At 32.1% G+C, this 13,463-nt stretch overlaps 1 protein-coding gene across 2 annotated transcripts in view; it reads left to right on the forward strand.

Annotated features, from left to right (window-relative positions):
- The first annotated feature begins 808 nt into the window (after positions 1–808).
- The window catches only part of LOC145293268 (neuropeptide FF receptor 2-like), a 203,898-nt gene continuing 191,243 nt past the window's right edge, over positions 809–13,463 (forward strand). Inside the window, exon 1 of one of the 2 annotated variants that reach the window (XM_080139862.1) lies at positions 809–1,655. In XM_080139862.1, the coding sequence (XP_079995988.1) occupies positions 1,256–1,655 (400 nt within the window). In that variant the 5' untranslated portion in view covers positions 809–1,255. The remainder of the gene's footprint in view (positions 1,656–13,463) is intronic. The other variant, XM_080139863.1, reaches the window with a different exon arrangement.

Consider the following 13,463-nt stretch of genomic DNA (forward strand, 5'->3'; position numbering starts at 1 on the left):
CCCGAGATAGCCAATATGATTCTGCTGAAGATCCTTGCATTAAATCCAAATATCTCAGAAGTTTCCCGTCTTACTATGATTATCAAAAGCATCACCATAACCTGCTAGTCCGAGTAGTGTAAAATCCTGTCTGAGTTTCCCACGCCATTTTATTCTATCCTCAATCACACAAAATAGACACTCATATGTGCAATGAAAATCCTCTGTTACTTGACGTAACTTCTGTGCGGTCTCTCCATTTTAGTACACCACTGTTTTTGTATTCACAAATGAATATCTCTGACGATTAAATACTTAGCCCTCGAACAGTGATCAGTAAATCTGTTTTTTCTCTCTCTGATTATTGCTGAGATTTAAGGAAGGTGTTCGTAAACTTGCTCTTTCTTTAGAGGGAAGGTTGTTTCCAAGCGATGTTAAAAGTAGCTCTTAGTATTCTAGTATATACACTGCTAATTTTCCTTATCAATTCTTTTTGGTAAAAGACAACCTACTGATTCCATATGCGAGAATAACTTTAAATTATGTTTAAATTGTCTGTAATTAGCTTGTTTAGAATTGCTATATTATTGTGAAAAATATATGACATTAATATATGTTATATATCAAATTTTATATTTTCTGATTCATACGATTGTCAGTTTTGGACCAGAAATATTTATATAATATCCAAGAAGTTATTCACTTCTGTATTGATATCAACAAAACATTTATTGATTCTTGTAAATATGTTCCATTAGTCCTACTTGTTTATATCGACATCTTCGATAGATACAAAAAAATGGTTCTATATGAATATTTCTGAAATAAGTTTATTTTTGTTTGGCTTTATTTTAATGGAAATTAAATAAGACGAGAAATGAAGCCACTTGATGTAGGGAGCTAAGAAACTACTACTTCAATGTCCCAAACTTGCAGTAGTAAGTATTAGTTGGAATAGATTTTGACTTCGAAAAAACAGCAGTTCTTTCCCCTTTGTCGGAAACATCGCTCATGAAAAGTTTAGGCTGAAGGAGAAAATAAGAAAAGCAAGAGGTACGGAGCTGCCAAGAGTAAACAAAAGATCCACTTTTTAGTGTCCTTAAAAATCCACACTTATAGTATTTGAATATGATGATGGCATCTATTCTAAAATATATACTACTTTGACATATAATCAAGTCTTCTTGCCCTATTTAAACAAGAAAGAAAACAAAAAAAGCAAATAATAATAAATAACAATACAAGTGTTAGTATTCAAGAAATATTTGCTAGTAAAATGGCGTTCGGCCTCCTTAACAACAATCTCAGTTTGAGCCTGAACATAACAACTTGCTACAGCGTTCCGGGAGAAACGGTCCCAGAGAAAGACCTTTCTCGGTTGGTTTCCATGTTTCCGGCACCGAGTGCTGCCCCGGAGTTTACCACGCGTGAAATTGCGTTGAAGATTGTCTTCTACGTGGTCGCCTTCCTGATGGACATCTTCGGCAACATTCTCGTTCTCCTGATTATCTGCCTGAATAAACGAATGCATTCGACAACCAACTATCTGATAATGAACCTGGCGGTATCGGATATTCTAGTTGGCCTCTTCTGTATGTGGGTTCACCTAGGCAACCAAATCACACCGGAATGGCCGTTCGGAGAATTCGTTTGCAAAGTTAACACATTTGTACAAGGTAAGACATTATTTTACTTCACAAAACTTACTTTAGTCCTTGGTGCTTGCTATATATATATAATATATGTATAATGGTATATATATATATATATATATATATATATATATATATATATATATATATATATATACATGTGTGTGTGGAAAATATATTTTCTTATAATATATACCAATTCTTATTTTAGAAGCTCAATGTAATTACAGAGCAATATAGCGCAAAATCAATCACTTAATTATTATATCAATCAGTGAATCTATTATGCCATTAACTCATCAGAAGAAATAGCAACAATCAATGCATCAAAAGGAATTAGTGATTGATTTTGCGCTACGAAAAGATACTGTCAAGAATTCTAAATGTCAACTGAATTAAAGGAATAACTTATAAGATGGTCAACATCATGAACTTAGGAATATAGTCTTTTGTCATCTATTCAGTATCTATCTATCTATCTATCTATATATATATATATATATATATAATTTGAGGTTGCTATTTTTCAAATGTAGGGTTATCAGTGAAATATAACGAGGTTAATACAAGAGTGCTCAATACGGCAATACGGAAGTAGAGCAAGTTACATTTTTAATTTGTCTTTACATAAGTATTAATTTTTTGCTACACAGTCATGAGTATGTTTCGGTCTTCTAGTTTTCCGTAACTAGAGATCTCTTCAGCAAACAAGGCTTATATTCAAAGATTAAGAATTCCGCTTTTGAATATAAGAGTTGTTGCCTAAAAAGCTCTCTAGTTATAGACAGCTAGAAGAAGACAGAAGTATACTCATGACTGGAGCAACAAATTACAGCTTATGTAAAAAGAAATTGGATACACACACACACACACACACACACACACACATATATATATATATATAAATATATATATATATATATATATATATATATATATATATATATATATAAGGTTATAATTTCCTTGAAAATATTTTTAATATATATCAATCGTGAAAGATTTCAAACCACAATTCAAATAAAACGATAAAAATAAAAAGGTGAAAATGTACAAATCTCAATGATTATCATTTATGGTTTCAAAGCATACATAATATAAAAATATAATTCGCTAGAGTCCAAGAACAAGTTTTCTGATAATTTGTTTAGTCTTTCCTTCAGGTAAACATTACAGATCGGTTACGTCTTAACTGCATATTTGAGTTGTTTATTTTTAAGGCATCAACCCTAAATTAAAAGACAAAAGATAATTTACTTGATTTATTCAGTCAAAAACATCGCGTAAATGTTTTCGCTTAAAAGCCCTCCATCTTATATATATATATATATATATATATATATATATATATATATATATATATATATATATATATATAATGTATATATATAAGAAATTTATTACTGTGAGTCCAGAATGAGTTTACATATTGTTTTATCTAGAGGAAGATCCTCAAAGAGAGGAAATATCCAACTAGCATCGTCAGAATTCATAGATGGACTCTTCCTCTAGCTGAAACAATATGTAAACTCATTCTGGACTCACAGTAATAAATTTCTAATATACTGCTCTGGCTACACATTGAGCACTCTAGTCCGGTTTTTGCACCACATGTAAATAAATAAATATATATATATATATATATATATATATATATATATATATATATATTTAGTAATGTGATTTATAATTTAAAATTTAAAAATCAAATTTTAATCAAATTAAAAATCCGTTTCATAAGAAGGAACAACAACAAAATCAATTATCTGTACGATCTTTTCGGAAAACAATGCTTTTTTATTGTGGTATACATCAAGTTATGTAGAATAATTATATATAGTTTTTTGGTAAGCAAGGTCTCCTCATCAGCAAATTTTGGAGGGTTTTTATTGAATTTAATTTGATTTTTAAATTTTAAATTATAAATCACATTACTTAATATTGAATTAGCTCTAGGACATTTAACTATCGAGCTTACTATATATCTAAATTACAACGAACACTTTCTATTTCCTGTATTTTAATTAAACTAGTAATTTCACTGTTACATTAAAATACACTCAGCTCTTTAGACTATTGTTCTAATCTCCTTTAAATTATATATATATATATATATGCATGTATGCATGTATTATGTGTGTATATATGTGTGTATGTGTGTATGAGTGTGTTATATATATATTTATGAATATATGCATATGTATATGTGCGTGTCTGTCTGTGTTTGTATGTGTATATGCATATATATATATATGTATATATACGTATGCGTTTCTGAAAATGTTCTAAGGGGATGTGTGTGTCTGCGTTTGTATATATATATATATATATATATATATATATATATATATATATACATGTGTGTATATATATGGGTGGGTGTGTATGTATATATATATATATATATATATATATATATATATATATATATATATATATATATATATATATATAATTATGCGTTTCTGAAAATGTTCTAAGGGGATTTCTCAATATCAAATGCAATAGCTGTAAACTGAAAAAATTGGAAATGGCAATATGCAACATTTTGTTTATCGCATTGTAGCGGGTAACAAGAAAAAGCAGAAAAAATTGATGCTTTTAAGTAAACAAATTCGAAATAAGGTGAAGTTTTTATTCATATCTGAAAATTCATTTTCGAAAAGATCAGAATTTATTTTATCAATACTCTTTCTTTCTAACAGCAGGGAAACGACTAATTTTTTTCCGATAAAAATATGCGTTTCATAAAGCATATCTCTCTTTTTTCTTTTTGAAATATTTCAAATTTTATATATATATATATATATTTACATATATATATATATATATTTACATATATATATATATATATATATATATATATATATATGTATATATATATATATATATATATATATATATATATGGGTGGGATTTAGCTGCTTCTCAGGTTTGTCGGGGGTATTCACGTCGAGGGGGTACAAGAGCTTTTAGGTGGTCACCATTAAAATACTTGTAGAACAAGCAGAGGGATGCAACATTTCGTCGATGGGGCATAGGCTGTAGCTTAGATGTCAGTTCAGGTTGACGACTCTGTTTTGAACCCTGACTAGGAGTGAGAGACTAGTGGCAGATGTACCAGGCCAAATGTGATAACAATACTCAATACATGCGCTTATGGTGGCCTTATAGAGGCACAGATACTTTCAGGCGTAATTAGCTATCTAGCACGGTAAAGAGAGCCTGCTTCTTTGCAGTGGCCTTGGCAATGCTTTAAATGCATCTTTTTCAACTCATGTTCCTGTGAACGTTAGACCGAGGAGTATAAAAGAAGTACTTTCAGGTAATGTCTTTGGACCTTGCTATTGGTGGTAGAGAAGCTTTCTAGTAATTATTGATGGCAACAAGCTTAGTCTTGACAGCATTGAATGTGTTCATTTCTTATAGAGCTTGGTGTAATCAGCAACTATACCCATCTCAGAGATAATTTTATCAGAGAGGTAATTTATGAGTATTAGGAATAATACGGGCCCATGGATAGATCCCGTAGGTACTCTCGTATTTATATTACATTGTTTGGATATAAGACTGCCGAGGACAACCGTGATTTTTATCTTACTTGAGAAGGATTTAATTATGTTAAGTATTCTTCCAGTGATACTATATGATCTGATTTTCATGAGAAGACCATCGTGCCATACTCTGTTAAGAGCCTTAGATATATGAAGGGATAACGCTCTACCCTCCCCTGCTTTTTCCATTGAATGGATTATACGTTCAGAGATTACACTTATATATCTTATGTAGAAGGCATTTGCCTAAATCCATATTGTTAGTCGGACAAAAGTTTAGCAGCTGTAAGGTGATATGCTAGAGCTCGATTTATTATGGACTCAAATATTTTTTTCGAAAAGCGAGAGGAGGCTAATAGGGCGTAAATTAATTGGTCAGTTTTTCCCCCAGAATTCTTGAAAACTGGTACCACAGAAGCAGACCATTAAAATACAAACTGCCCCCAGGACACGTATTATTACAGATACATAGACGACATTCTAATTTTACTCAACTAAATCATCCAAGATAGAGAACATTACTAAAATTAAACCTGCCATAAAATACACTTATGAAAAAGAAAACAATAATTCCATATTTGTTCTAGACGTCCATCTAATACATAATAACAACCAACTGAGTTTAAAGTTCCATCGCAAAGTAATAAATAAAAGTAATTATATACACTTCTACTAACATCGCAATGATAAAGTGGACAGAGCTATTATAATTGGGTTGTATTAGGAATTTGTAGCAAGGAATGTATAACTGAAGACTTTAATTACATAGAACACACCTTAATAAATTTGCAATACCCTCAATATTTTTTACTTAACGCAAAAAGTAAGGCTCTAAAAATTTACTTTAACCAGAATAAAGACAGCCGCAAAATAACCAAGCACATAGAAGAAAATTAGTCCTGTCCAATAACAGTAATAACAACGGCATTTACAAAAATCGAAACAAAATCAGCATCTAAATATCACAAAAATATCCTCAACAATTAGAGATCTAACACGAAAATATGTCTAATACTAATACTAAAATCAAAGCCAGAGTATACTCCATACCCTGCCTTGATTGCAGCAAAATAAACATAGGAGAAACGCAACGCGATCTTAAGAAGAGATTATATTAACACAAAATAATAATACACTTAATGCTATTTTCTGTCACATTATGGAGAATGATCAGCATTATGATTTTAATAATGCATACACAATAAATCAACAGGTCGTTTAATTGAATCTGCTCTCATTTGCCAATTTACTAATATTATAAAGCAAAGAAAATGTTTCTTCCATGCTGCTCTCTATCTGTCGAAAATGAAAACAATTTAGATAGAGGATACACCTAAACACTTCCTTCTTAATTTCTCTTATATATATATATATATATATATATATATATATATATATATATATATATATATATATATATATATATGTATGTATATATATAAGAGAAATGTATGTATAAGAGAAATGCGTTGTTTTGGGTTTCAAACGGATATAATACGTATTTATTTTGTTGAAACTCAACCAGCGCTTCTAAGGAACAAGAAATCTTAACGTGAATCCCGCGTGACCAAACGCACCGTTCCGAGATTTAAAAAAAAATACCGTAAAAACAACAAACGGACTTATACTTATACAGCAACAACATGGCAAAAAAAAAGAAAGAAAGACATACTGATGATGAGGCTTTGCCCCGAAATATATTTATGAATTTCAACATAATTTTCAAACAAAAAAAAATGTCTGTTTATTTTGTAATAATGCGTTGTTTTTGGTTTCAAATGTATATAATACGTATTTATTTTATAGAAACTCAACCGACGCTTCTAAGGAACAAGAAATCTTAATATATATATATATATACATATATATATATATACATATATATATATATATATATATATATATATATATATATATATAGTATGACAGTAGTTAAGTAAAGATAAAATCCTGTGAGGAATGGATTGTTCAGAGGCCTTGCTTAACCTTCCCCATACCAACTCCTATTTTATGACAAGATTCTAATTTTGTAGACGATATAAGAAAATGTTTTTATATCTTGAAATTTCAGATTTCGGGGGTAATTTTTGCCCTGAAGACGTAATATCCACAATAACGGGTGATTACAGAAACATGTATGCACATATGTAGACATCAATGTTTGTATAAATAAATTTAATATATATATATGTGTGTGTTTGTGTGTGTGTGTATTATATTTATAACCATCATAAACTGTATATATGTATATAAATGTTTAATTTATATAAAGACTCCCCTACGTATGGCCCTAAACATTCGATCCTCTCGTCATTGGTCATCCCTTTTGAGAAACCCCGCATAGGACGGGTGAAACAGTGAGCCTCTGTGTCTCTGCGCGTTTATATAAAATTTCATATCATTGGACTTTATCCATTTTAATAATATCACACACACATACACACACACATACATACAAACACACACACACACACATATGTATATATATATATATATATATATATATATATATATATATATATATATATTTAGTTAGGTCACGCATTTTATCCTAACATGTCAGTCAGAAAAAAATTACAAATATTAGGTTAGGGAGAAAAATTCTGGTGTACGGTGTATATTATATACATATATAATATGGTATTTATATACACCGTACACCAGAATTTTTCTCCCTAACTTAATATTTGTAATTATTTTCTGACTGACATGTTAGGATAAAATGCGTGACCTAACTAAATTTTACAAGAAGTAAATTGATGGCGTAGCATGTTTATAAATATTTGTTACCGAAATAGTTCCAAAGGGATTTCAACTATAGAGAGATTGCATCGGTAAACATTTGAATGTTCACGCGCTCGCAAAAATATGTTGCAACATTTTTAAATTAATATCTGGATACGTAGACATTCTAGCCGTGGAATTCTGGTCAACATCTTTGACGGTTCCACGGCGGTGTTTTCTCCGAGAATCTACGAAAGTCGTTCCGAAAGCAATCCATCCTAACTTTATTCACCCCCCAAATAGACCAGAAGGGATTGTTGTGTTGACTGAACTTAGGTATTCATGACCTGAAAGTTTCTTTTCTCTGTTTTAGATATTGACGGTATGAGACTTTAAGAACGCAACCCTTGTCATGGACATGCGTCGAAAGCAGAGATGCATCATTGAATTATTCCATGCAGAAAAAAGTGAATCGATCAGCATTCACCGGCGCCTGTTGAACGTTTATGAAGCCGATGCAGTTGATGTCAGGAGAGTTAGGGGATGGGTCCGTCGATTTCAGAGTGGCGACAGAGATGTGATTGAAAAGGCGCGCTCCTTACTTTTACGATTAGGGCATCAAAAGAGGTTCGTAAAAGTGCATTTAGAATGGTGGTGTCTATGTAGAAATATAAAATCCGGAGCAAAAGAGGTCGCTCGATTTAATGGTAACACTTCTGACTTCGTAGATTTTCAACGATTTAGTTTTCGAGTGTAAAAACAAAAGGCCTTTTTATTTTTTGGAACGACTCCTGTAATAGTAAAGGTTAACTCTGTACACTGGTAATTCCAAGCATGTTACACACGTTACAAACAATCGAATGAGGTAACTTTTCTATTATAAGTCGGTAACACCAAAAAATATCTCGGAGGAAAGGTTCTATGCATGAAAACTTAAAGACAAAAGTTACAAAAATAATTACCATATTTGCATCTTATCAGTGGCTTCTAGCAGTTTTTGCGTAATTTTTAAATTGGAACCTTTACGCCTGTGTCGATTAAACTATCACACCTGATCTTGAGTGTTCATGCGTTTCCTACATAGACATTATTTTCATACGTATATATTGGATAATTTTTAATTAATTTTAACAGAATGGTTATTAAAATAAAAAAATAAAATAAAGGTAAACAAAAATATTTTAAATTCTGTTTAAAAGCTTGTGCCCAGCGACTAGGCATAAAGGTACGTAAGATTGGCTGTATTTTATTTCATTTGGTTTTATCCAAACAGCCACAACCTCGGCAGATGACAGAAGTTAAGCGTTGTGAAGCATGGCCAATACCAAATAGGTGACCAGTTGGATATGCTATGCATTATCTCATCTTCTGATAACCGGAACATACACATGAATTTTGTATTTCCTGTAACTTACTCTTTCGGGGGAACTCGGCATAGCTCGCCCGGGTCTAATATTACGTTAGGTATTAGCGGTTTGTTTAATGAGGCAAAGATGGGGTGGGATACATTTGTGAAATTTTACAGAGGTATTTTAGGGATATAATATAAGCCTATTTTCCTTATTTGAAAATCGATTTTTTTTTAGGTTCGTTTGTTGTTTTTGTTTTACGGCATATCAACCCTTTTCGGGTTATTTAATGCCGAATCAAAAGATTCGGAAGAATAATTTTTTTAATAGAATATATTTGTTGTTTTCACGTCGGTTTCTATTTAACCCATAGTTGGGACCCCAACAGGTACCACCACTCCGGGTCAGAGTGGGCCTGAGAGCAATGGTAATTAAAGGGTGGCTCCACACTCCCCAAAGCCCACAAGCTGGGGCCTCACCACTGGATATATTTTAAGGTCATATCCAGGACCCCAACTGAGGGACTTTTACCCACTGCAGGGGGACAGTCGACGTATTCTAATGCCCCACCGACAGGGCCATTTGTTTTTTAGGTGTGTATTAAATTTAATCGGTAGCTATGTACTATTACACGTTTACGTATGGTGCCCATACGTTGCATACAGTCTAGGTCGCAAGAGAAACATGACAAGCAATAACTCGACTCCGATTTTTGTAACAACGACATTTATTTCTCCCCCTACGTGTGACCTCGTTACGGCCGTGACTTCACCCATGTCTCTAACATAATCGTCTATCTAATGTGCTCCAGTGTTCCTGAATTTAGCATTACTTAATTAAGCATTAATTTCCGGATTAATACACTCTTAGTAAGTACTAGCTTGCATTGCCCGGTCGTACAATACGCTTAAACGTGATATTTTAATTTATGCTGATTGCGTATTATTAATATAGAATCTATTTATTTATTATGAGGAATAATTTTCCCTGTAGAATAATTTGCAAAAAAATCCAAAATCCAAAATTATAATGATAATGTCGTTCATCAAATTCCGGCTGTGTTTGTTTACAATATAACGTCAGCTGCTATTTGGGCTTAACCATGGACGCCCTGGAAAAATTACTTCTGATTAATGTTTAGTTTTAAAATATGCAAACGAAGAAGTGATTTGCGGCGATTTTAAATGGCACCTTTTCTTTTATCGTAAGTTGAATTCATTAGCAAGAAAAAGTTACAAAGCTTACACGGGGGATCATTTGATGTGTAGTCGAATGCTGTATCACTAAGCTATATCTCCAGATCAAAATAAATCTGGGTTTTTTAAGAAGAAATTATTTGCTGAAAGTTTATTATCTCCCTTTGTTGGTGTAATGTAAAATATGTCGCTTATTAAAATCATTTTTTATCTATAAGAAAGTAAAGCTTTTTCTAAGTTCGGATTTTCGATACTTATCAGACGAATTTCTGCACAAAACATATCTAAGAACACTGTCAGATATATAAATTAACTTTGTGTGAAATTTGCAAAAGATTGGCTCAGCCTATTCGGAACCTATGAGGGAGGAACTCACACACACACACGCACACACAGTTATTTTTATATAATAGTAGAGACGGAGATAGAGATTTCTCATGCTTAACACGTTGAAATCAAATCTATATATCTATAAAAATGAAATTGTCTGTGTTTGTGTCTGGGTGTGTACATTTCCCTACCAAACTACTCTGTCAATCTTCAGTCTACAAACTCGAGGTTTAACATAAGGGTTACTGAGATTTAGCAATATTTTATATAAAGTGTTTTCAGACATACAGCAATCTGCTTTTGGGCGAAATTTTGGCTGCCTAGAGAAAGTTGTATGAGTTGACATTTACAAACTCTACCAAACTCCTTCGCAACGTTTTGGTCTAAACACTTGAAATGTTAGATGTAGGTTACCTGAACATGAGTCAAACTTTTTACTCTCTCTCTCTCTCTCTCTCTCTCTCCCTCTCTCTCTCTCTCTCTCTCTCTCTCTATATATATATATATATATATATATATATATATATATATATATATATAAAGTTATGGACAGTACATAAGGCCCGTGCACAACCGGGCTGAACTGCTAGTATAAAAGAAAACAAAAACGATATTTTAATCAATATCTTCTATGTTTTCTCTAAATCTTAAATTCGGCAACGTGCTTAGACCCGCGTAACACCGGGTAAATAGAACCGGTTTGTTAAATCAAAAGAACTTTGTTGATTTCATCGTTACCGACAGACAACATCGTAAAATAGCGAGTACCTATAAGCCGGTGTGTTAGTTCTTATATCATTACTAACGTATAGAAATTATATTCTTGCTTGAGATTTAATATGCAAAGTTCAAAATGTAACTGTTTGAAAAAGCAAAGGAGTGCGGAGTGTTTTTTTTTATAAAATAAAAATATCATTTTATTAAATCCGATTTGATATTTCGATTAATAACAGAATCTTCATTAAGGAATATAAATTATGTTTATTTATTTTTTTAATTTATTTTTGTACGTACTATAATGATCGTGAAGATTATGCTTGACACGTCCTCTTGTAGATCTTGTTGATAAAGACTAATGTCCGATACAGTAGAAAACGTTGGTCCGGTGTGTATTGTTAAGTGATTAAAAGTCAATTATATATAAAAGCACTGTAGATCTGAAATGAAAAATTCAAAATTTAACGTTTTGAAAACCAAATACTGTAGACATTTTATCACTTTGTAATATACGCCAGACCAGCGTTTTCTACAATATCGGACATTACTCTTTGCCAACATCTGAGATAGGACGTGCCAACCATAATCTACACCGCCATCATGGTACGCAAGAAAAGAAAAAAAAGCATATATTCCTTGATGAAGATTATGTTACGAATCGAAATATCGAATTTGATTATAATAAAGTGATATGTTTGTTTATTACAAAAAAATCTGCACTTATTTGGTCTTCAAAGTGTTATATTTTTAGTTTTGGGTACTTGTACGGTTTAGTCAAGACATTAAAAATGAAAATATCGAAAAAAGGTTATATTGCACGTATCCGTTATGGAACAAAGTTCTCCGAAAAAAAATTCACTTAATTTCATCAAGTAGTTTTACAACGAAAAAACAATTTGTTATGATACCGAGCAAAAGGTTTGATTTTAAGGAAGGGAAGCTAGTATTAAAGATGGGGAGGGAGTGTATGCGCTTTAACTGGAGTTATCTCCCCGTGGCTTGTTTAGCAAATTCCATAATGGCCGACTCCAACGTATTTTTCCGGTGTAAAAAAAAAAAAAACGGTATTAGTGCAGAGAGTAATCCGGACGTAAATAATAACGTTATTATTTAAAAAGCCATTCTTGACATGGGGAGGGGAGGGTGTTTTGTGCCTATTCTATAATTCAAGCTTACAATTGAATAAAAAAACATTTCATAAAACTTTAATTAAACTTGTAAATACGATTTAAAAAAATAGAGCGGATCACTCTCTGCACTAGGATAAAAAAAAAAGTACTCGATCGAATTAAATGAAAATTTTTTCGGAGATCTTCAGTCTAAAACGGATACGTTCAATATAACCTTTTTCGATAATTTCATTTTTAAATGTCTTGATTAAACTGTATAAGTACCGAATTTTGCATTTCATATGAACAGTGCTTTTAATACAACGGACATTTTATCACTTGAGATCTATTAGTTTGAACTTGAAGTATTTGTGAATAACTTTGTTGCGATGCCTTGTTATAGTTTATGCATAACCGATGGGCTACGTCTCGTCTAACTGATCGCTAGGTACTGACAGTTCGATTTTTACTGAATGCCCTGGACTTCTTGTCGTGTAATCGGAGTAATCGTTGTAAACAACTGCAATCGACTCAGATGAAAAAAAAAAGATGCGGAAAACAGAAAACAAAAGCCTGGAACAAAGCAGGCGAGTCTTGTAGTCGAATCGATATTGGAATTCAACTTTGTGGATTCTGCGAAAGATTTATTTTTCCTTCCGGTGAGGAAACACGAAAAGAAACGTAAAAGCAAAGTAAACCAAAGTAAACGAAATTGGAAGACGATATATGTATGGCGAAGCGCCGATAGGACAAGTTTGGTCCACGTAATCAATTAACGCGTTCTTGCTTCGGACGAACGTGAGATTTATATGGCAGTCATCCGTACCTGAAAGTTGACTTCAAAAAATCTATA

This window comes from Euprymna scolopes, chromosome 14 (genome assembly GCF_053919585.1).
Source record: "Euprymna scolopes isolate OS-2025 chromosome 14, ASM5391958v1, whole genome shotgun sequence".
NCBI classification, from domain to species: domain Eukaryota; kingdom Metazoa; phylum Mollusca; class Cephalopoda; order Sepiida; family Sepiolidae; genus Euprymna; species Euprymna scolopes.